Raw genomic sequence first — 25,156 nt, 5'->3', positions numbered from 1 at the left:
GAATATTATTGTCTAATAATGAATCAAAGCCCTCTCAAAATAGTCTGCACATTTCCGCTTCTTTGCCTGAGGACAGAGGGAATCAAATAAAAGCAACTTGAATCAATTGTTCTTGTACTCATAATCAGATTTTAGAAACAAAACAGAACAAAAAAACAAAACAGCAGTGATTAAAAAAAAAACCCTGCACAACTAATACTGCATGGAGTCTACTTTCTCAGAATTTCAGACCAAATAAAAGGTTTAAAACAGGATATGTGGATGACAAAAACACGTGTCATTAGTCAGCAGCCTGAGCCAGTGGGAAATTAATTTTCTCTTTGTTTCTCACAGGTGTACCACCCTAATGATGACTTGACTTTAAAAACATCCAAAAGCACCCTCCTCTCTCCCAACACACACCAATCTGAACATTCCTTCCACCTATTTTGAATGCTTCTCACAGCAGTGTGTGATTACTTGAAAGTCAGTCGGACATCTCTCTTTTGGCAACAACAGGAATCGGCCCAAGAGTGTAAAAACAAAACCTTTTGTACCTCGCTGTCCCCAGCTCCTGCCGCTACAGCCCCACTAATAATCCCAAATCTCCTTCCTTTTTTTTTTTTTTTTTTTTTTTTGAACATCCTCCTCAATCTGCAGCATGACAACAACACGGACAAAAAATGCACTAATCGTCATTCTACAGGCTGATAAAATTATGTGCAAATTAAACCTCGTGCAAAGGAAAATCAGGTTGCTCTGTTTTCTTCAACATTTAGCCTGGAACTGTTTGAAAGTTTCTGATTCTCCCCTGAATTGTTTCTGATCAGATGCATTGTGGTGGTATAATAAGAAATGGGAAGGTTACATGAGGACACAGCTGCACTCACTCTACCCTGGTAGGGGTGAACAAACTGAAAGATTCCAGGCCACCGGTCAAACTTCCAAAAACACAACCTCTGGTCCACTCAATCTTAACCTCCACTGACAGATGTCCATATCATGTCCAAGAGAGCGATAACAAAACAAACAAACAAACACAAATTTTCTGTGTTTCTGAGATCAACAGAATCCCACTTCACGTGCCAGGTCCCATTTTGAGAAATGGAACAGTTTTTGGCATGGAGGTCACAAATCATACAGCAGTGGCAATGCATACATGTTATTTCACATTTTATGTACTGATTAATGTGCTATTATTTATTTGTGAATTTCTAAGAAGGATTTCTAACTTCCTAGTTGAATTATACATATATTTGTTTTGATTGTGATCTTCACAGTTTGCAATTTGGCTGATGCTTACCATCAATTACAAGAGGCCTTCAGCTAGAGCTCAAAACTGTATGTTTCATTTTTTATCTATGATATATACAGTATGTATTTGGCTTATGTTTATGTAAATCATGATTAGTCCTCAAAGTATTTTGACACACTTTTGTTAAGATGACAGAATTTGAAAAAAAGAGAAGCAATGCCCCATTGTGAGAAAAAGCCTCTGCTCTGCTTTTGAAGCCTGATTGCAACCCAGCGTTGCAGATTTAGGTTTTATGAAATGTTGGCAGCAAAAAACAGCAATAATGAGTTGCCAAAATATAGAAACTTGGGAAGAGATGCCGTTGGTTACAGTGCTGGCCAATAAAAAGAGTTGTGGATTTCTTTGAGGCCTGAGCAGTCAGTGAAAGGCACTGTGGGGTCTCCATAGTTCACATGGCAAACTCTCAAAAACCCATGGGGGGTTGCCCTCCCTTCCTCCCCTGTCATGCCTTAACTGAGGCTAGTGTTGACACAGTGCTGGCCAATCTAATTTTGATTGTCAGGAGCAAGGAATGGTGATCCTCCCCCCGCCCCCCTGAGATCATCAAGTTCATTTCTCTGGCTGCATAGGGATTTTTTTCCTTTCTGCCCCCCTCTCCATCTCCCCATCTCCCCACCACTAGAACAATATTCAGCCGTTCCTGGGCCTCACAGAGTGAGCTCACTGGAGTTAATCTCTCAGGCCTCTCTCCTCTCTATTGCTCTCTCTCTCTCACTCGCACTCTCTCCCTCTCTTTCTATTCAAAAAGCCATTCGAGAACAGCTTGAATTAGTGACAGTTATTATTCAGACTAATGAGTAAAAACTCAAAGGCAACAAAAGTGGACTGTGACATATAACAGCATTCATAAATCATTCATTCTTGGCAACAGGGATTGGTTAATAGAGGATGAAGATAAAATTTCTATATTCTATACAATTTTAAATAACTTTTACAATAAACCACAACAGTGACAAAAAACAGCAGACAATGATGTCTGTTGTGTCATCTTTAATATCAGCTATTTTGGGGGGAAATCTGAGAAAAGTCATGAAGCCTTCATTGTTTTAGCATTTTATCAGAAAAGACAGATGGCCCTCTACACCTCTGGTGTGTGTGGTTGTGTGTGTGTGTGAGTGTGTGGTTGTGTGTATGTGTGTGTGTGTGTATGCGTGTGTGTGTGTGTGTGTGTGTGTGTGTGTGTGTGTGTGTGAGTGAGTGTACACGCATCAGAGAAAGAGAGAGAGAAGAGGACAAGTTTATTTCCAATATTATCTTAGATTTAAATGTGTGTATCAGTGAGTCAGTACTCTCAACTTTTAACCAAAATCCAACATTTAAATCACAGTCCTCCAAATGTTTGGAAAAACAATCATTGTCTTTACTTAGTGAATGACAAATGACCATAGATCTGAATTAAGATTCATTCATTATTCATGCATTCTCTGATATACCAATTTGGTCCAACGCTTTCCATCATTTCAGATTTAAGTATGCATGATGGGTTAATGCAAAAAGGGCTACTTAATGTCTTTTGTGCGGTGCGAAAAGAGGGGGAAACAGCTTAGTGATAAGCTATGACATTTGGGGGAGGCCTCAGAGTCAGTGCAATCAGATTCAAGCAGTCGCAGGGAAAATAAGATTTCCTCAATGATTTCACTGCCAAAGAGATCCCATGACAGCCCAGCAGTGACAGTGTGTGGCTTTGTGGTGTAATTACCGCTGTAATGTAATACAGAAGAAGGAATTAGCTGAAAAAATGATCAGTTACTCTGACTGGATCAGTCGAGCCATCTAAAAAAAGAGCATGTTGCAGAGTAATAAGGATAGGGGTGGTGTTCTGCTTATGTATTATAACAATTAGCATTATATTTACTGAGGAGGGGCAATCCCATAAACATAATCTACATAAGAAATATCAATAAAACCTCTGTGCCACTGGAAAAAAAAATGAATTGGAGAAAGGAAACTGTCTTGTCAGAGGAATGACAAAATAATTTCTTGCATGAAAGGCACATGAGTTTTTTCTCCTTGTTTCCCCCCATTTTTCCTCCAAATACCCAGTGAAATTCTATGCACTGAACTAGAGACAAAATTTCACAGCATGACAGATCTGATGGCTGCACAACTTCAAATGCAGTATGACCAGCTGGCCAGACCGGGGCACTGCAATTTAAGGTCAAAGGGAAAAATTGTCTACAACAATATTTTTCTCCAAATCTTTAATCTCCAATCTCCAATCTTTAATTTTGCTTTCTGAATTCTATGGTGCTATGGTGTAACTTTTGAATTATTTTGAGAATTGGTTTCTATACAGCTTTATAAATAATTTTTTTTTACCAGCACCAAACTTTATACATATAAATTGTGGACTGAGATTCAGCCATCACCTTAACCCACACCAAATGTGATTAAATTTGGTGCTAGCATCAAATATTAATCAGTATGTTAAGTCTGATTGCTCTTGGCATAAACTGGTGTGGTTTAAAGCTTAGAGTGGGTACACACTATGCAAGGAAGGTCCTTGATATCAATCAAACACACCAAACTTTACTACATTTTTTGCAGAAAGACTGGTGTCTTTTTGAGTTTGCCACCCATGACATTATGAGGTCACAACTGTCAAAGTTCAAATCAGCGGATAACTGAATCACTGAGAAACTGTGTGACAGAACCTCGTCTTCAAAAAGATAAGGTGACGTGACGACCTTTGACAAGTATCAATCTTTAAAATCCAGTTCAATCTAATCATGAAACCCATGGTGCCGTCTGTGTCTATATTCTAATTTGAACACACACCAATGTGTACTTAGCGTGCACCTGTGAAATTAAACTGACCATATGATTGACCATAAGTTTGATTAATATTACTGATATTGTTATTAGTTGAAAATATATCTAATATAAGATGGCATTCACAAGATATAAATTTTTAGGATAACTAGGATACCAAAATAAACAAATCATAGCCGTAGATTTTTAACATACAGTATGTAATAAATTTATTAGAGAGAACAGGGCTCCTTCAAAGTCAGAGCACTTTAAATATCATCATCAACAAACATTAAAATAAAGCATGACAAAAACCACAAATAACACACGAAAACACCAGCATATAGGATAATGAAATTTAGATGTAAAGACAGAAAATGTGTGTCTCAACTTTCTCTCTCATTCTCAAAACCACTTTTCAAGTGAAAAACAGTTTTCCCTTGAGCTGAGAGCGCAACTGCAGATTGTCAGAAGTAATCTTGACATTACAGAGAACAATTTTAAACCCAAAGATCAAAGGTGAAAGGTCAGGATTTTTCTGACAGGGAGGTTGGGTTCACTGAGGGGGAAAACTGACCAAATCATTGCCTTTAGCTGAAAAAAAAAAAAAAAAAAAAAAAATGAGACAGCAGATTTAGACACACGTTTACATTTCTCAAAACGTTCTCCCAAAGCTCCTTTGTGTTTAAAGATATGCATATTTAAAAACTAGGGACAGGGTGCAAATTAAAAAGGGGGTAGGGTGGTGTGTTCGGCGTAGGTGCATGATTTGCAAGCTGTCAGATGACTGCCTCGCGGATGAAGAGCAGTAGGCCCCATTCTCTGTCCAGTGCTCGGCGCTCCCCACCCCCTCGCTCAAACGCCTCTCCGTGCCCCATGGGAGGAGGTCTGTTGCGCTGTGGCCACACTAAATCAACATCGTTCTAATGAGGTGTCACACTTGACCCCCAGCAGCCTCAGCCCCTCACATGGGTGTCAGAGCCACAATGAGCAGCTCTCCATCTCCAGCGCCTGGCTGACACATTTTGATTCATGAGAGAGCCTGGGCCCTGTCAGGTCAAAATTACCCCTATCAAAATGCCACCATCAACACATTCATCAACCCCACCTCTGAATCCGCCCTTTTTCCCCCAAAAAACAATCCCTCTCCAAAATCAACAATACTTACTTGCGGAACACTTACAAGGGCGTCTCTCAAGATTATACGCATCGACCCCTCTAGCTCCCACAGACTCATACCTATCTGTATGTTCACATGTGTACACACACACACACACACACACACACACACACACACACACACACACACACACACACACACACACACACACACACACACACACACACTCATAATGACCATTACAATAAACCATTACCACTCATGTCCCAACACAGCTAGACGTAACATGCGTGAATGTCACTGGCAGATTTGACTGGCTGGGTCCAGCCTTCTGTTTCTAATGTCTCTCTCAACAGTGAACTCTGTGTCCCCAGGTGCTGCTGAGCCTCTCCTCTGACCTACTGACCCAAAACACACTCCTAATGCGAACAGGTCCACCGAGCTATTAAGCAACCTGAGAATGAAATCGGCTTTGAAGTACCTAAATCTGGCTGGGTCAATACGCAGCGCTTTCTACACCACCGCCTGCGTGAGAAACGACATGGCAGAAAGCTCGGACAACCGTCACTCAGAACGGGAGAAGAGTGCAATATCATCAAATCTGGCAGAACAGTCATAAAAACTGTCATGATTACAGCCATACTGACTCTCTTTAGCTAGAATCTCCTTCTTCCCATTTTGCACCTCTCCTAAGCTCCCTATGTCAAGTTGTTTGGCTCGTGTTAGTGAACCTCATTACGAGTGCTGGGAGTACTTTTACTCAGGTTACTGTGATTACATTACTTTTCCCAGTAATGAGGTAATATAAGGGATTCCATTTTCAGTAATCACACTGCAGTTACTGCTGTTATAAAACTGTGATTACTTGTGTTTAGTAAGCACAGGACCTCCTCTGAGTTATGACAAATTTAACAGCTCAAAAACAACATCAATAAGCGATCAAATCACTTGTGCCTGCTTGTGCTGATAATTTATCATGGATTATTACGCTAAACTCAACGTACATCATCAGTACTGATATGATTTGGTGTGTTGTTCTCCTTTTGATAAGGGCTGATCTGAGTTTCAGAAAGTAAAGCAAAAGTAGAGCTAAATTAGTAAAGTAAGCTGATTACAATCTGCAGAAAGTAATGAGTAACATTACTTAATTTTCTGAGTAATTTATCCAACACTGCTCATTATCAACAATGAATTCATGATGTGTTATGTTACTGTGTACAGTTTACAGTCTAAAACTGTTGAGATGAGGATTAACTCCTAAAGGAAACTGCTTGCTCAGCTCCCCCTGGAAATCAGAGCCTTCATCGTGAACCCAGCTGAGTCATTCGAGCTCCTGGGGATCACCGTGGGACAAAATCATCTCCTGTCTAATCAAGACGGCCGAAAAGCAGATGCTGTTCTCCAGCCAACTAAGGAGGATCAATGTCACAGCCAATCTAGTCCATTTTGTAGATCAATAATCAAAAGTATTGTCACATCTTCCATTACAGTCTGGTAAAACTGCTCCATCCGCTGCTAAGAACAAGCTCCAACACGTCGTTCACTTGGCTCAAAAGGTCACTGACTGCCAGCTGCCCTCCAACAAGGAGCTGCATGATACCAGAGGGACAGGGAAATATTTCTGCAGATGCTGCCCACCAAGACAACCATCTGTCCAACAATGTTCCTCAGGCAGCACCAGTCCAGTAAGACTATATGTCACTGTGCCAGATTCACTCTGATCTGTCATCCCACTTAGCATTTCCCTCCAAAGACATAGTCATGGAAACCGCGTGTTATATCAGGACTCGTCGTCGGCATTCAGTATGTCTGTAAACCTTAACCCTGTCAATCATGTTACCCTTATGATCTAAATGCAGTTTCTGCACATTTTTAAAAAAATATTTACACACATTTTCACACACATTTTACACACATCCAAGGCATTTTTTCAGTAAACGTGGCAAATATCATGAAGCGTTTTATTTTGAAAATTTTGATCAACACATTCACAGTTTGACTGCCATGTCAATGTAGCATGGGCACATTTTTACTGAATTCTTCACGGTATATAATTAACTATATAATATAATAAATTGCAGTTTTAGCTGGTGGTACTTGTTGCTGTACAGATGACCTGTTCAACAGCTTAAAGGCATGCTGCCCTTGACACTGAAAGAATGATACTTCTACAGTCCCACTGAAAATGCAGTGTACAATGAGAATGTACTTGATTCTGCTTAATAGACAGCATGTACAGCATGTGGCTGGCTTCACATGGTCCAAGTTTAATGCAACTTCAGATCTGTGTGGATTAGTTGTGCTGGAGCCCCACTGGAAAACAATCCAGTGAAAATCATGAACTGGTTTGAATCACCATGGAAGGTTCAGGATGACTTTGGTGACATGGTGAAAGTAAATGTTTAATTTGCAACCTAGAACTAATTGCACAAAGGTTGTGTTGTATAAATACAGCTTTTAGATATGCTGGGTAGTGCTCTACACATTCATAGCCACACAGACAACTCCTGGCTATCTGGCAACAAGATAAAAAGTGTGGTAAATTATACAATTACAATTAAAGATTTAACTTTTGTTTCCCATCATTGTGTGGCTTCATATTCTGAACAATAGCAGCATAAGTCAACACAGAGTTTGGAAATTTGGATGGTGTCACAACAAGTCAGGCCTCCTCACACATATCAGACCCCAGAGCACTGGTACATATAATCATGCTCCTATTATGCAGATTTTCATTTTCAATTCATCAACTTGGTCTTCATTCCTCCATGTAATGTTCTCTGATTCCTGATGTTTCACATTCTTGCCACCAGCTGCCAGCAGTGCTACAGAAGTAAAGGTGCAGTTAACTGGCCGATAGGCTTCTCGTTCTTTCCCACATGAAGCGGAGAAGGACTTTTTTGAGCTGCTAAGGCATTGACCTATGTAACCAAAAAGTTTTTGACCGATCCTCCTGGAAATCCTTTGGAAAAATTATTGAAACTGTTCTCAATGTACAATATTTCGACTAAAATCTCTTAGCAAGTCTGAGGGCAGATGAGGGGGTGATTTTTTCATTCAAACTTATTGTCCAGCTGCATCCACTGCCACTTCTTTACCTTCAGTACATTCAGTCACAGCTTATACAAATACAGCTGAAACTGAGCAATAAGTAAAGTAAGTAAGTAAGTAAGTAAGTAAGTAAAGTATACTTTATTGTCCCTTAGGGGGAAATTCATCTTGGGCTTCACAGTCACTGCATCACAGACTTACACAGCTCGTACATAAGTAAAACGAACAGTACCACATACAACACCACCATGTCACCCCAGTTACAACAACAGACAACTCATTTCAGTCAGAACTATGCACTGCAGAACTATGCACTAGGTTAGATAACCTGCTACCTATTGTTAAGCATTTTTATAGCAGCTGGTATAAAAGAGTTCTTCTATTTATTTAATCTATAGTTTGGTGCCCTAAAACATCTATCTGAGGGTTGCAGGAAAAATTCCTGATACAGGATGTGAGTGGGGTCTTGACCAGACGCCCCAACATGGACTTTATCTGAACTGTCAGACTGCCGTACCAGGTTTGCATGCCATACTGTATCACACTCTCTAAAGTCATTTGGAAAAATAAAAACAGGAGCCTGCTACTGACACCATACAGTCTCAGTCTTCTTAGAAAATATATCTTCTGCTGGAGCTTAGTGCAGAGAGGCAAGGCAGATTGTCTGTTTTTACATGTGCTCCATAAGGCTTCTTCAACTAAATTTTAGTGCAGCTGGTGTCCAGAAATGTCTCCAGCTAGCCTATTTTGTTAGGTTTTCAGTCACTTCAGCCAACCAAAATGTTTGGTGGCATATAACTGCAAAGGCTTGCTGAAATAATCTCTGAGTGGTCTACTGGACTTAATCAATCTCCTGTAACATGTATGAAAATAGAGGCCATTATAGAGGCAGCATCTGCTTATCATTGTTCCTCTTACAAAGGTTATAGTGCAACATGAATAATCAAGTGTGCACCTATAATGGACTGGCCTGAGAGGGAAATCCATCTCACTGAATGCTCAATGACAGCAAACATTTTGCCTTTTCCTGAAACTCAAGTGACATTTTGGCTAGTCACATCATTTTGGCAAGTCAATCTGACCCCAGTTTTCTGTATATTAAGAGAAAATCCACCAATAAAATATGCAACAATTTTGTTGGGTTTGTTTTTTCACCCGGCTGGCAAGTTTTGAACAACCTGTGTGACTGTGGTGGAGATATCTTAAAGTTTGCCTTAGATAATAGGTGAAACATGCGTGTGCCCTGACCAGTCTGTCTTGTCTATAGTTGAGAATAACATCATCATCAAAAGCCAGGCTAAAACAATACTTCACTACATCTTTTCATTCGGCATCCAGCAACTTACTAACTTAATCTCCTCATTGTGCAATGGTGAATTTCTGAAGAAATCTGTCACCTTTTGACATTTGAATGTCAAGACTGCGTGTATATTTCCTGGTATGAAGTGCTCATTTGATATTCAAGACACTGAATCAATTTACCAAATCTGTGACAATGCATAAACGCACAGCTATCACTTCATACGTGACCAAAATATGCCACATATATTTTATATTTTGCCGGTTCTCAGAGATTGCCACTAACACTGCAGAAGTTGTTGTTGACAAATAGAGGTGTTATTTCAGCTTTCCCACCAAAGTACCAACAGCTGAGTGTGACTGTGAGATGATTGGTGCTTGTTACTGATTTTTATGTTTGGTGGCTTAGGCCATATACACAAAGTAATAATGTTAGGAGGATGGCCTACCACTAAAATTAGGATTCCACAATATTTATAATTAGGCAGCATGAAGGAGGCACTCTTTTTTGCATCTTGGAATTTGCAGTGTTGTATGTGTGTAAACTGTGGCTGAAAATTAAGTGCTATTGAGTATTATGCTGAAAAACTCATTCATTCTGTTGAAATTTTTGTGTTCATATGGGCATAAATACATTGCTCAAATAGATGTGTGATTGTGTGTCCATGTACATATTAGAGAGAGGTGAGGAAGATAAATGTGGGTCAAGAGAAAAATCAAGCAGGGGCAAAGTGGTTTAGAGAAGTGGAGGTGTTTTTTTATTTCTATTTTTTAAACAACAGTGGACAAAAACCCTGGCCACTCAAAATGACACAGCACGGATGACTGAGGCTGTGCAATCCTTTGTGTAAAAAGAACTTTTGATTTAGTTACACAGCTAAAACAAGAACCTTTCACTCACAAACAATGGACTGCTTTTCTGAAACTTCGCACTCGACAAGTGAGGAGCAAATTGTACGTGTGTGTGTGTATACGAGTGCGCACGTGTGTGCATGTGACCCCCCCATGTCCAACAATCACCCTCACACATACCACCCCTTTCTCTCCTCAAATAAAAACGGAGTAAAAAGAAAAGAGAAATCATCCACTGTTGAAGTACTTTACGAGATCCTCCTTTAAACAGAAAAAGGACTAAGTATCCATGGGAATCTTAGCACGTTAGGGAGGCCTTTCTCCCTTCCTCTCATCCGCTCTCCCCCGCTGCACCCCTGGACCAGTGCAATTGTTTATTTTCTCCTATTGAGGCTGCTCCATTCACTGGCTTTCACATTTACTCTGCTCAATTGGAGTGAGACAGCACTTATTCGAGGAGAGGAATGTAGCGTTCCATTGACAGAGCAGCAAGAATGCAGAAGAAATAATTAAAACTTTTTAAGGAAAAAAGTACAGCTGAGCATGAGGGAGTACAGCGTCAATCTGAACAATACTGACTGACAAGATTTTCTTCTGTGATGAGTATATCCACACATCACCTTGACACTACAAAGTAAAGAGCTGTTTGAATAAAGCACAATGTTGGAAAGTGGAGCAGGGATCCTATAAGGAGGTCATTCATTCTCCTTGCTTTCTTAACTGAAACTCCCCACAGAACAATGAGGCGTTCTCCTGCCTCGGCAGCCCGCTCTTGTAAGACGTGGCCTGTCCTCCAGCCTCACTCCTCCCGGCCCCGCAGAGCTGCCCCAGTTCATTTCTCTCGAGGCCTATTCTGTCTTGAGGTAGGTAGTCATAATGACAGCTTCCATCTCTGTAACAATTACCATGTCTGCCAGAGGCTTCTCTGTCCTGTCGTTCCTCATTATCTTTTACCAGGAAGAGCCTCCCAAGGAGCCTACCAGGACGGAGGCATGAGCAGAGGTCAAAGTGATATTGACCAAAATCTGACGTATGCACTCACAGCTCAGGCAAAAGGCCACAGCATACCATCCAGACTGACCAATATTTCGTTAAAAAGGACGGGTGACTTGTAATCAGGGATAGGGCTCAGGTAGCCTGCTTCAGTTTTATCCCAGTGGTTGGAAAAGTGCCAGGCAGTTGAATCATGGAGAATTGCTGAATTTCCTTTTATGTAACTTCAACAACAAGTTGTTACAGTGTATTTTTAGGTAAATATCACATACTTTTTAAAACCGCTGACCTCAGTGCTTCATCTGAGCTGTGACATGTTGGTAATTAATGTTTTTCCTTTCCTTGTTCTTTTTGGACTTTAGCAGGCAGTGAGTTCTCAAATACATGATGCCTGACTCAATGTATACTGAATGAAAATATCAACACAACATGTTAAGCTTTGGTTCCATGTTTCATGAGCTAAAATTAAATCACCATTATGTCATTTTTCCACAAATGTATTTCTTTCAAATCTTATTTATTTACATGCCTGTTAATGAGCACTTCTTTCAAACTAATGATTTACTTATGTGAACAGTAAATAAGTAAATTGTTACCTTGGATTTGACAGATGCAATTGTATTTCCCGCGTATAGTGACTACATTAGAGACAGTGCTGAGCTCGGTGCTTGAGAAGCTCAACATGGTTTTGTGACTGAAAGGTTGTTGGTTTGAATCTCCAGACTGACTGGGAAAATGTGGGTGAAGAATGTGAATGAGTCATGCACACATTCACACCTGGGAGGTGCGTAGTGTAGCGAGTCTTACACCACTGCCATGCTCTGCCCAGCACACACAACTCATCACTAATATGAAACAACTCTGCCAAGGTTGTTAGTTTGTGATCCAACTACAAAGACATTAATTATGTTACTGTAAAACAAAAATATGATAAACCTATACCAGTAACCTTAACCTTAACCTCAATGGGGACATCATGCCTGTCCCTAAAATTAAAGATATACATGATTAGAAGTGGATGCAAGAACAGGAGCCACTTGACCTCCGTCCAGAGCCCTGGCTCTGCCAACCTCCACTGATTGGGATTTAAAGCAAAATCTGTGCCCCTGTGAGCTAAAGCAATCTGCAAGTTCACCCACTATGAAGCAAGACCACAAAAAAGCTTTTAATCTTTTCAGTCCTCTTGTATGTTTACAATAGTGGGGTGGGGTGACAGGGTGTGCGTCTTTAGTAACCCTTTAAATCTGTATTCAATAAATGATTAATTCACTTCAACACTGTAACTAAAATGAAAACACTCAACTCAAACTCAAAATGAGTCACCTTATAACTGATAATGCTCCAGCAAGAAGAAATAGCCAAAGAATATTAACTAACCCATGCAATTACAAGGGTCACCACACCCTTAAAGCTCACCAGTGAGCTCCACTACTAAAATAAAACATCTCATTCATTAATGGCAGTATGAAGTTTTGTGTCCCAAAATTTAGCTTACCCTTTCATTTGGTAAACTTGGTGAATGCATTTTAAAAGGTCACCCATGGCTTTGCCAGGGTCTGGTTTTAATCAAATTTAAATACATAGTCCATTATTGTCTTGAGAACACCTAAACTCTACTTTCCAAGCACTCAGACATTATTCCTACTGCCAGTTAGCACAGAAGCTGCCATGTATTTCTCTTCATATAACTTGATCTACGACTCCAAATGAAATCAGGCACATTCAACTAAAAACACTCCATCAATGATGTCAATTCACATCATACTAACACAAATGAGTTTCTCCAGTTTTTTTGGTATCTGTATTGCTTTCTTGCAACATACCATCACAGCAGATTCCTATGGTCATACCATTTCAAGTTTGGAAGAAAATTACACCATGGGCATTATGAATACTCCAGGTTAAATAAACTGTTGCATCTTATTAAAGTGTCAGATGCAGTGCCAATGATGCACTTTAATGTGCATGTTCAGTAGAGAGAATGTGTATTAATGAGTTGGTGTGCATTAATTTAATTCACCAGTTGAAGCCAGAGATTGTCAAAGTGCAGAGCTAATCTGATTCACGTAATAGAGCTAACACCTCACACAGACTGAGCAGTCTCAAAAACAGTTTGACACAATTGTTTTGTTGGCGCCAGAGCTTGAGAAACCATCATTCACAACCCTGTCTTTTCTGTAAGACTGCCGCCCCCTACTGACTGTATTTAAGAAGCATCACTGGCACATACTGCATGACAAGAGGACAATGAGAAACATCCTGCCAGCTGACTGTAAATATTATGGTAGTGTACATCCAAAAACAGTAACAGTGATTTAAACAACTTTATTTTTTTTTTTAATTTGCAAATAGACAACATTCATAAAAGTGGTCCAATAAAGTTTGGTTAAGATCTAGAGTAAGAAAGACGCAAACTGCACATAGATTTTATAAAATCTGCATTACAAATGAACAAAAAATATTTGTTTATCTAAACTGTACATACAAAGCAGAGTAACAGGACAGAACATTAGTTTGCAGTGTAATCCTGCATGAGAAGCTGAATGTTATAGTTTCTGTGGTGTTTATTACAAGGCCAGAGATATACAGTATACATGCCACATTTTTAGAATTACAAGTAAAAATATCAGACCCAAGTTTTGAGTTTAACTGCAAAGACCTAGATCAGATTCTGATCAGCTTTTAGCAATAATTGTCTTGTATGTGCGACAATCTGCTGGTGATCACCAGTCTGCTTTGTGGAACCAGGTGACAAGACCCTTCATTCACTCGTTCATTAGCTGCAGCCTTTCTTACACGATCTAGAACAATGTGCTGGCCACATTTGGACAGGATACCTGATATTTTCTGAGTGTATCTGCACTGTCCCACCAAATCCATTCAATTGTACTCAATTCTAGCTTACTGTTTGGCTTTATGAATTTGGACTTCCTAAACTCCACATACCATTTAATCAAATCAGGAAATGCTCTCCTTAAATGCATGTCAATCTGAATTGCACTTGTGTCAAGAGGATCATCCAAATCACAAATCATCTTCATTCAAAGATGGAAGCTGCACATGAATATGTAGAATAATGACACATAAGAATTTTGGTTATATATCTGTAAATATTCTGAACTTTAGGCCTGAAAAACAGCAAAATTGTTCTGGAATCTTCTGGACAACTGGTTTTAAGTATTATGAGCGATCAATTAAAGGAACCAAAATGTCCCATAGTGTTCCCATTTTCTTTTCCAGTCCAATCAGGGAATTGAAACGAGGCTCAGGAGGTCCTTATTGCTCAGATTGTTCAACATATTTTATGACTTAGAGCCGCAGATGAGGAACTGGCATCGTGACGTCACGGAAGAACCGATGTACGAGGGCATTTTTGGCAGATAACCTCTTGTTTGGGTCATAATTTAACATTTGCTGTAAGAAAAAAAAAAAGACAAAACACAGATGTAATCATTCAAAGAGAGACACAAGTCAAAGACAGAAATACCAGTTCTTGTTTTTTTGGTTCATTTTCTTTATCACACCTTTATTTGCATAATCAATGGGGCTGCAGTTTAAATTAAGGGCAAGTTCCATCACATGTGAGAACATTGTACAGCTATCTTTCTCACTGATACCCACTGCACCACCACCACCGCTATTAACATGACTTCCACCTGCACACAGACGTCTCTGGCAAAATGATAAAGGTCAGGTTAACAGGCCAAATTATATCAATTAGTCCCGATCAGTCCCGACTGCAACGACCGGGGTTCGAAGCCGACCTCAGGTCCTTTGCTGCATGTCATCCCCTCTCTCTCCCCTGCCTTTCCTGTCTATCTCCACTGTGACTGTCAAATAAAGCAGAAATGCTGAAAAAAAATTATCTTTAAAAAAAAAAAAAAAATGATGTGGCTCTGTGGCCTTTGGGTTTTCTTGGTTGTTCATATCATCTTATTCCTAACTACAGTCCAGGCAGCTACAGCCTATCCCAGCATGCATTAGGCAGAAGGCAGGCACCCTGGACAGGGCCCCAGTCCATCACAGAGATCACAGGGTCAATATACAGACAAACACTATTACACACTGTCAATGGGCAAATTAAAGTCTCCACTTCACCTGACATGCATGTCTTTGTGGGAGGAAACCAAACACCTGAAGGAAACCCATAGAAACAGAGGGACATCCAAACTCCACACAGAAAGAACCAGAGTTGAGATTCATACATACAACCTTCTTGCTGTGAGGCGACAGTGCAAACTATGTTTTGGTTGTGTTAACTTATTTATAGAAAAGATGGTGCTCTTCATAGGCTTATGTTCTTTTAGCATTACAAGTGTGCCACCGTGTCATCCATGTGCCGGCAGTGTGTGAATATGCAATAGCATGCGTACATTGGTTAACAGTGATATGGAGCCTGACTGAAGGTGCACATGACTGCCAGTGAATATAACAAACAAATCGTCAATATAATAATACAGCACTTCCTAGAAGATTGATTTTTTTAAGCAAGCTTATTTTTTCAAGTTTACTGTAAAATGAGTGTTTACGTGATGCCTTGCCAGTGAGAATTGAGCTGGCAGCAAACAATGCGACAACAGCAATCTTACAAGATCGCATGTCACAATGTATGACATGAGTTTCCTGAAGCTGCTGAAATCTTGACTGCAATATGTGTCAGAATGTATGATTTGAAGTTTGTTGTTTGTCAGATTGTTTGATTGAGCTGCCTGGTGAATCATGACGATAAAACACAGAAAAACAAGAGGTCTGCAGTGGCACTCAGACCCAACAGGATTTGGCTTAAGACCTCCACTATCAGGAGTGCATTGTAGACGTGGGTCATAGAAGAAGTCATGTTGTCATACTGTGTACACAAAATTTCTGAGACCGTCAGAAATTTAACCCCGTCTCTGTGGACCCAAACTGGCTGGTAATGAGCAGGGCTCCAGAGCACAGACTGAGTTTTTGACTCGGTTGCACTACACATAGTTTAGGTGCACCCAAAAATTTTTCACTGCCCCTTTTGGCACCACAATTATAACTTTAAGTCTTCTCTCTTCTCATCTTTTCTCTGAGTTCTCATACACGGTGGTAAGTTCTAAACACATTATGTAAATTGATTGATTGATGTAAACATCCACAGGAAAATATGGCTTTAAAAAAGAGAAATTATCATGAAAATATAAAACAGAAAATAAATAACAACAGCTTCCATAGTTTGGGCCCTATAGATACTTATTGAATTATATTTTATTAGTCATATCTGAATAACAACTATTTGTTGCATGTCTTTTTTCTGCTTACACTACAGCTATTGGGGTTACAATGTACAACACTGTTGTACAGACACCTGAAACGCTCTGTGTGTGTGTGTGTGTGTGTGCGTGTGTGTGTGGTGGTGGTAGTAACGCTACAAACACATACATGCACACACACGCACGTGCATACACACACACACACACACACACACACACACAGTCCTGCTAAAATTTCAACCACTGCGATGAAAATGGGGGCACCTTGGAACCCTGATGAGTGTGTCAGGAAATGCACGGTAAGATCAACAATTAGAACTAAAGACCGAAGAAGTTACAAAGACAAAGTAGTTGTGCTGGCAATAGCAATACCATGGGAAGAAAAATGGCCCTACACTCTGTAGGAACCTGAGGAGTTTTCAGCTACAAATTCCTGGTGTACCCTATGTGAAATTGAAAAAAGGAGCCCAAAACAAAACAATGAACCACACAATATGCTGTATATATAAGAACAAGGGAAAAAACAATGTTCTCACCCCGAGCAGTTCCCTCCCATCTTCATCCAGAAGAGGCACCACTTTGGATAGGTCCTGCCGGGCCCACTTGGGGAAGGATGGCTTATAGTCAGGCATGGATGTGACCCCTGGCCAGACAGTCTCATCAGGGGTGCCCAAGGTGCGGAATATTCGGAATAGCTGGTCAATCTCGGAATCTCCTGGGAATAATGCCCTCCTGGTGATCTGGACAACAACAAACAGGGAGGTTATACTATTTGTCCATTATGCATCCATTATGCATGGGCTACTTTAATTCACTGTAATGTTTCACTTTACTTTAATGGAGCTTAAATTTTTAGGTAAGTGACTGCATTACCATTTCAGCAAAGATACACCCCAAGCTCCAGATGTCTACAGCTGTGGAGTAGTATTTGCAGCCCAGGAGAATTTCTGGTGCCCGGTACCAAAGAGTTACCACCTGAAAAACATTATAAAGGTAGTATGTGAGAAACCACAATTTCTCATACATAAGGAACAATGATCCAAACAGAAAATCTGCTGAATTAATCTAACTTCCTGGACTTCTTTCCATCTCACTGCACTGCTACATTTACTCCCATGTGCACAAACACTGTAAAAAAATCTCTCTCTGTCTCAGACTTTTTAAGCACTTCCTTCCATTTGCATGCATTTAGTACTACTGAGTCAGACTAATGGTGACCTGTGCCTTTATGTATATGTTATTTATATGTTTCTGAGAAACCTAGTGACATGGATGAGCACGGCAGCTTTAACCCTTACCTCGTGAGTGTATGTGCGGACAGGCACCCCAAAGGCCCTTGCCAGGCCAAAGTCAGCCAACTTGATCTCACCCTGGGCGTTGATGAGGAGGTTCTGGGGCTTCAGGTCTCGATGAAGAACCCTGTGAGAATGGCAGAAGGCCAAGCCTTGCAGCAGCTGGAAGAGGTAACTCTGCAGACACAAGTGGGTGAGAAACACACACTGAAATGCATAAAACTTCTCCAGTGAGTCCGCTCTCATTCTTGAGTTACAAATATATCTATGTACTTATGTCACAATCTATTATAGACTGAAGATATGTTTGTGAGATACCCAAACAAATATGCTTTGCAATGCAGACCATGTTTTGTTTACCTTAACCAGAGGCAGAGGGATGCCAGTGACAGAGGAGGAGTCCATGAACTTCTTTAAGTCCTGATGGAGGAACTCAAAAACAAGATAGAGCTTGTTCTCGGTGTGGATGACATCACGCAGCCTGGAAGATTTCAGAGGAGGATTATCTCAATGTTGCATAAACAAATAAATGACAGTGTTTAAGTAATGTGGTAATCTTGCAGGTGGATATTAGTGAAAACGGTATCTTACTTGACAATATTTGGGTGGCTGAGTTCTTTGAGTAGTGAAATCTCGCGAATGGCTGTGCTTGGTACACCCTCGGTTTCACTGAAATAAAGACATGGCAGATTTACTGGATACAATATCAAAGTTCAATAACTAGGTCACAAGCAATCCCCAGCTTATAGCAATTTTAATTATCTTTTATTGTCATGTTATTGTCAGCTTATGTTTATTTCTCTTTGGCTGTGGAATTAAGAGAGCTTGCATTTTACCAATATTAATATTTTATTTAATTTTTTTACGTTAATTTTACTGTGTTCGCTTTTATTATCTTGACCATTGGGATGACAAACTTGTGGGACTCATCACCACAACTCCACATTGGCTGTCTATATCCAGAAACACACTATGATGTGTAAACAAACATCACCTTGTTTCAGTGTTTGCTGCTGAGGAAAGGTTGGTCACAACTGCACAATAAGCAACACTAAACATCAGCAATCCATCATATGCTGCTGATGCTATTTATCCTACAGCTAGCAATCAGCCAACCACCAACAGTACATGAAGAGACTGTATATTTTATGACCACTGCAATAAGACTGCAAACATCTGTCAAAAGGAAACGTGAATATACCTGTTTTCTATTTTCCTAGCCACTCTACCGGGTAACTAACCATGGTCTGAGAATGCTTTAATATCCATTATGTTAAAGGATTAACTTATACTTTGAAAGTAACGTTAAAATGGTGCGGGTGAAGAAAAAAAATAGCTACTTTCCAAATGTTGTACGTTGGAGGAAATCGTATGAATTAAATGTTTAAATCACAGACGGACATAATGAAACATCTGGCCAAAGAAAATAGCACCTCCACCCCTCCCTCCTCCAACACACAAACACACAAACCAAAAACAATAGGGCTTCGCACTGTTCCAGTGCTCGGGCCCTAAAAATTCAACAAAACAAAACTCCCCTCACAGAGCCAACAGAGTCGTGAAGCGGGTTTACAGACGCCACATCTAACCGTTAGCGACGTTAACGTTAGCTTAGCCCCGCATCGCATCCAGCTGATGCGCAGCCTACGGACTTACGTGTCGAGCCTGATTTTCTTCAAAGCAACAGTTTCTCCCGTGACTTTGTTCTTCGCCTTGTACACCACTCCGTACGTGCCCTCCCCTATCTTCTCCACCTTCTGAAACGACTCCATTTGGGTAAGACTAGCCGAGGCGAGCCGGTAAACTGACAGTTGGTGTTGACGGTTAGCTCCTTTGTGCTGCACCGAGTCGGCTCTGCAGCCACGAACACAAACAGTTTGCCCGGCACACGGAGAAACCCGCAGACGTACAATTAACCGACCGTCTGGACAAACCCTGTCGATCGAAGTGCACTACAACCGGCACAAAATGTTTACAAGAATGTCTACAAGTACAGACTCGAGGGAAAAAGCACAGTGGTACGGAGTCATTTGCTAACAACACAGTGATAACAAAACATCTCTGGGTTAGCGCGGCTCGCCACGGCAAAAAACACAGAACCATCAGGGTTTCCCGCGTTCGCCGGGGAGCGTTCGTTTTTCTGTTTCTCACACACCGACTTGGCCAGGTGGGGCGGTGACATATAGTTTTTTGTCGCTTCTCCGTCCAAAATCCTGTATATCACATTGGCATTCGCTTTTTTAAATAAGGGGCGATGCCGTTGACCGAATTAGATATTTAATTTTTTTTAAAAAGCTGTCAATCAAGTGTCAAATTCTTAATCCCGTAGTGTTCAGTGCAATTCCCTGAGATCAAGGCACGTCTCGAGATGGGAATCGGGCATCCGAGACCGCCGAGGTGTCACGTGGCAAAAGACGTCCACTGTCGCACACTATTGACGTCGCAGATGGAAGCGCTTCCCATAATGTACATCAATCAATCAATCAATCAATCAATCAATCAATCAATCAATGTTGTAGATAGTGTTACATCTATGAGGTTTCCCTCTTGTGTGATATGAAAAGTTCATACAGGACTTCCTATAGGCCTACTTTTCTTCTTTATGAATAAAGAAAATATCAAAAGTATAATGTTTCTCAATAATGAAGCCCTTCTGTCTTCCATTACAGCATCAAAGATTATAAATTCATTATGACAAGTATCTGAGTTTTCAAACACTGGTGGGTATCATCCCAGAAACTTCTATTGTACCCCATATAGCTCTACTCTGTTACATGAAACTGAAATTGGAAAAAAATAAATAAATAAAAGCTGAACCTTTACCCTATAACACAGAGTCTTTTGTTTAAACTTCACAGCTGCAAACCCAGACACAGGCTGGCTGCACAGTACAACTTCTTAATAGGAGACAACAAACCAAAGAAGAGGACAAGCCACCCAGCACAATGTTCATCTTTAACTGCATCAGTCCTTATGGGACGTTATAAATGGTGTAATGTGGAAAGAGTTAAACAAGTTAAAATATCCAGCTGATGATTTTTTTTCCCTCCACAGTGTACGTTACAGTGTAATGATGGCAATGGCAACTGAAAAGAAGAAGACAGTATGAAAGAAAGTGCTATTTTAACCCACTGATCTGTATAAAGCTTGTCTTTGTTGTCTGTTTTTCAGCATATCGGTATTTGCAGATTTTCATCCTCTGCACACAGTTGTAGTAGCCTGATGATTTCACTGTACACTTGGGGTTAAAAACAATAGTTTCACCAGTGTTTTTACCATGTGAAGCTGTCTCCATGTAGCTTCTTACACTGTCCTGGAGCTGATAATAGTACTGTAACGCTCACTTACATAATGAAGTTTAAACAGGCATGATGTGGGTCCACAAAATCAGTTTTCCTTTGTCTTTGCAGATGCTCGTGTGTATGCCATCAGTCTGCCTTAGACTATATTAGCAAATACACACTAATCCATCCAATTTCTGATTAGATTAGATTCCTAGTCTAATTTTATGTGGCCCCGGTTTCACATTGAACAAAATGTTTCTTTAGAGAGTTATCAAATGTTTTCAAATTTCAGCAGCAACTTGATGAACAGCGCAGTGGAAAGTTGACCACTGTTTTGTTTGCTTTGCAGATACTATGCATGGTGGTAAGCACCAAAAACTGAAAATCAATACAAAATACACATTCACACTGCTCATCACGGTACACTAACAGGATACATTGTAGTACACATCTACTATAAATAAAACAATGTGTGTGGTGATAGTTGTGGAAATTCAAGGGTCTCTGGGGCAAGATAAAAGGTTTTGTTCTTTATGGCTTTGATTCGCTGGCTTTCAGCAGGGTGGTGTTCATCTCTGCTCCTCTTCCCTGTGAGCTTGGGTCTAAATGCTTGTGAGGAACATCAAAGAATCATGCTGCTGACGTCCTGAGGAGGATACACCTGTCTGTTCGCCACTGTTTGGACAGCAGGCGGTGGCATTAAAATTAATTTCTGGGTCACAGACAGAGGAGGAGGAATTTTTGGATCTCATACGACTAAATTTTAAGACACATTTCCTGTTTTAATGTCAAACAAGGAAGAAGTTGCATGGCAGACAGCAAATGCAGGAGGGGTTGGTGTGGTCTGGGGTGGGAGAGAGTAAATTGACATGCTGGACGTGCATGTCACAGGAAGACTCGCCCCTACTCTGACTCTGATTGGCAAACTCTAACCCTGGCCATAACTGAAGGCAATGATTACTAGCCAATCAGACGCAGAGGTAGGGAGGGGGGCTGTGTAGTTTAGACACAGAGCTTCAGGCTCTGTGTCTAAATTATATCTGTGTTAAGACTATTTTTAAACTATATCTGCTTGGGGTTTCCACTGAGACCCTGATGTTAATTCCCATGAGTTTCTATACTTAAGTCAACATTTCCATGACCTAAAAACTTATAGATCCTGCCCTGGTTTTGTAAATATACTATTGTTTTCCAGCTATGAGATGTTGTAAAAGCTTGAAAGTATGGTGTCCGCCGTAATTTGGCTGGCTGTGGAGGAAAAAAGTGCTGAACAAACTGTAAAATATAAACTGGAAATTTCCATTAAAGTGACCCATTTGTAAAAATAATTGAAAATTTCCCTGTGTGAAATGCACCGCTCAGAATCTCATGACATGAAAAGAAATTCCATGATGACTGGGGACCGTGTTAATTATCAAGTATTCAGAGGAAAGATGTTTAAATTTCAGTGCAGCTGCTAGTCAACGTGCACCGAGATGCTGTCAGTGATAGACTCGGCCAAGATGGCAGTGGTAAATGTTTAAATATATACATGTTTTAAAGTGGTGGGACATGAACAAAGTTGTAACGGTTGACTATTTATGGTATGCTGGGTCAGGTGCCCCGTGGGAAGGATTGAGGTGCTCATTAACTGTGTTGTTAGCACATGAACCGTCACGTGTTGTGCAAGTTTGACATTCTTACCAACATGAGACAACCTTAATGGCAAGACCACAAATCACTGTGACCTGCCGGCGGACTTCTTACTGATCCCGCCTTTTTAATGACGACGTTTGTGTTAATCACTTGTCATGTGTACTCTTTCTTGGGGCAACATTTGATATTTCTGTGGAATTTTTCCTTACTCTCTGTTTGATGTAACTTAATGATATTTGGTTTAAATGAGGTAATATATTGTCATTCAACATAATTTTCATAATGTAGTTTGAAAACGTGATTCTAACTATTACAGTATAAACAACAACTTTGTTTTAATGTGATTGAATTGCATATTTTGTGTTCAGAATCATATACAATTATATTTCTTTTGTTTTGTGGCTTCAACAGGACAGGGAAGGCGACTGTACTTAAAGTCTGAAATCATAAGCTCCTAAAATTACTCTTTGGGTGACTCTTAAAGCTTTTGCACTCTTTCTCCTTTCTTCGTCATCTTGATCACCACTCCTCTTCCACCAGGAGGTAGCTTGGAGCAGACGAAGGGACAAGAGAAGTGGGGCAGAGCAGGAGCAAGTGAAAGTGGGGGCCATTTTGCACTGTATACAATAATTCACAGCTGAAACTATTTCATAATTACCAGGCTAGTTTAAATGTTCATAACACATATTCATAAACCTTTTTCCTTAGCCTACATAAGTGAAAACATTTTGTTAGTGGGCCCATGTGACTCTTGCAACATTGTTTTTGCAAGAATTAAAAAAAAAAAACGGCCCATCCCACATATCATACCTCACACTGACACGTTGACGTCGAGTTGACCTCGAGTACCACATGACGTGGTACTCGAGGCATGGTCACAATGAGGTGACTCTCCTAAAATTGAAAAGAGGGTACACCTGTGCATCCTCTGACAAAAAGAGACCTCAGGGGCACTATTGGGAAAACAAGCACCACGGCTTCACCATCATTCATTTCTGGGTCATGGATGGACATGGGTGTACTTTATGGAGCTCTTCATCACCAAGTCTCAGTCCAAACTCCCTCACTACAACTGTTTTCATATTATATTATTTTCTATGCCGTTAAATAAACTTGATTGCAACATATAGATTAAATCATATTTGGACTAAATTTGAAAAATCAGCTGTCTTCATTGTTGGAATAACTACAGAATATACACTGACATTTTAGATTAAAAACTTGCTTGTATCTTTTGGTGCTTGGAAAGGTTGAAAGATAATTAGCGCCCACCTTTGCTTAAATTATAAAATGAATTGTAAAGGTCCAGTCATTTCCTGCTTTAAGGTTTTTGTGCTTATGATACTATGTCTGGCATGATTGTCTTTTTTACTGTCAAATTTACTGAGAACACAATTCAAAGCAAGATAAAAAAAAAAAAAAAAAAATAGGAAATTTCTGCAATACAGTCACAAGTTTGATATTTCAACATTCTACAAAAAATGATTTTGTTTTATTTTAATTTTTTAAACTTGCCTGTGACTCTGGTTTGAATGTAGTCTTGAGCTCATCTGAGCTCAACTTTGAATCATTAAGGAGGAACAATGGCTAACCGCAGCCTCACAAAGCAAGCACGGGTGCATACTGTATGTCTTTGCGTCTTTTGCTCTTAGCAAAGATTCTGAGAAGGCGTGCACAGCCTGGGGTGGACAGCAGGAAGTGGAGAAAAGGATGAAAAATAAAAGGATGCTATTGATTTGCCATCCACACTCTCATCTTGTGACCCCCATACATGCATAGTTGTAAGGTCAGATGGTAAGACAGGCATGACTAGAGCTTTGCTCGCAGTTCCCACCGACCTGTCTCCCAGGAGCATCACATGCAGATTATTCATTTGCACCACACAGAAAAGAACCTTTTATTTTCCAATAATACACTTGCTAAATATCTGAATTATCCTGCTAGAGCAAAGTCTCGACTTTCAGTTAAATTTCAGCGGAGTTATTTCCATGTATTATTTCTGTCTTTTCCTTTTCTGTTCGATACATTCTCTGACTTTTATGTGTCATAATCTTGAAACTGGGTCTTGCTCATCGGACACTGACATCTAGTGTCCTTAGGTCAGGTGAGAACAAAAATTTAACAAAAAGAATATAAAAAGATATGAGTGAACACAGTTGTTTAAACAATACACTGCAGTGATCAGTGCTAGCCAGGGGTTTCTCTACTGAGCATAACACAATTACATACCACCTATATTGTCTTACATTTTCCTGAAATGGGAGGGGCCAGTTTGCGGACCCCGCATGACGTCAGAGGGGACAACAAAGTTTAAGCCACTCTTAAGGAGAGAGGGATACGTCTCTTGA

The 25,156-nt window shown here is 40.2% G+C and overlaps 1 protein-coding gene across 1 annotated transcript; it reads right to left on the bottom strand.

Annotated features, from left to right (window-relative positions):
- Positions 1–13,668: 13,668 nt before the first annotated feature.
- On the bottom strand, positions 13,669–20,277 carry cdk2 (cyclin dependent kinase 2). Its single transcript, XM_030050936.1, has 7 exons — positions 19,546–20,277; positions 18,481–18,558; positions 18,250–18,370; positions 17,896–18,066; positions 17,471–17,572; positions 17,134–17,337; positions 13,669–14,774 (listed from the first exon to the last, which is right to left on the bottom strand). Exons 1-7 carry the CDS (start codon positions 19,659–19,661, stop codon positions 14,670–14,672), a joined length of 897 nt encoding a protein of 298 aa, XP_029906796.1. The 5' UTR covers positions 19,662–20,277; the 3' UTR covers positions 13,669–14,669.
- Between the last annotated feature and the right edge of the window lie 4,879 nt (positions 20,278–25,156).

The sequence above is a fragment of the Myripristis murdjan genome, chromosome 5 (genome assembly GCF_902150065.1).
Source record: "Myripristis murdjan chromosome 5, fMyrMur1.1, whole genome shotgun sequence".
NCBI classification, from domain to species: Eukaryota; Metazoa; Chordata; class Actinopteri; order Holocentriformes; family Holocentridae; genus Myripristis; species Myripristis murdjan.
This window is presented reverse-complemented; position numbering and strand designations above follow the sequence as displayed.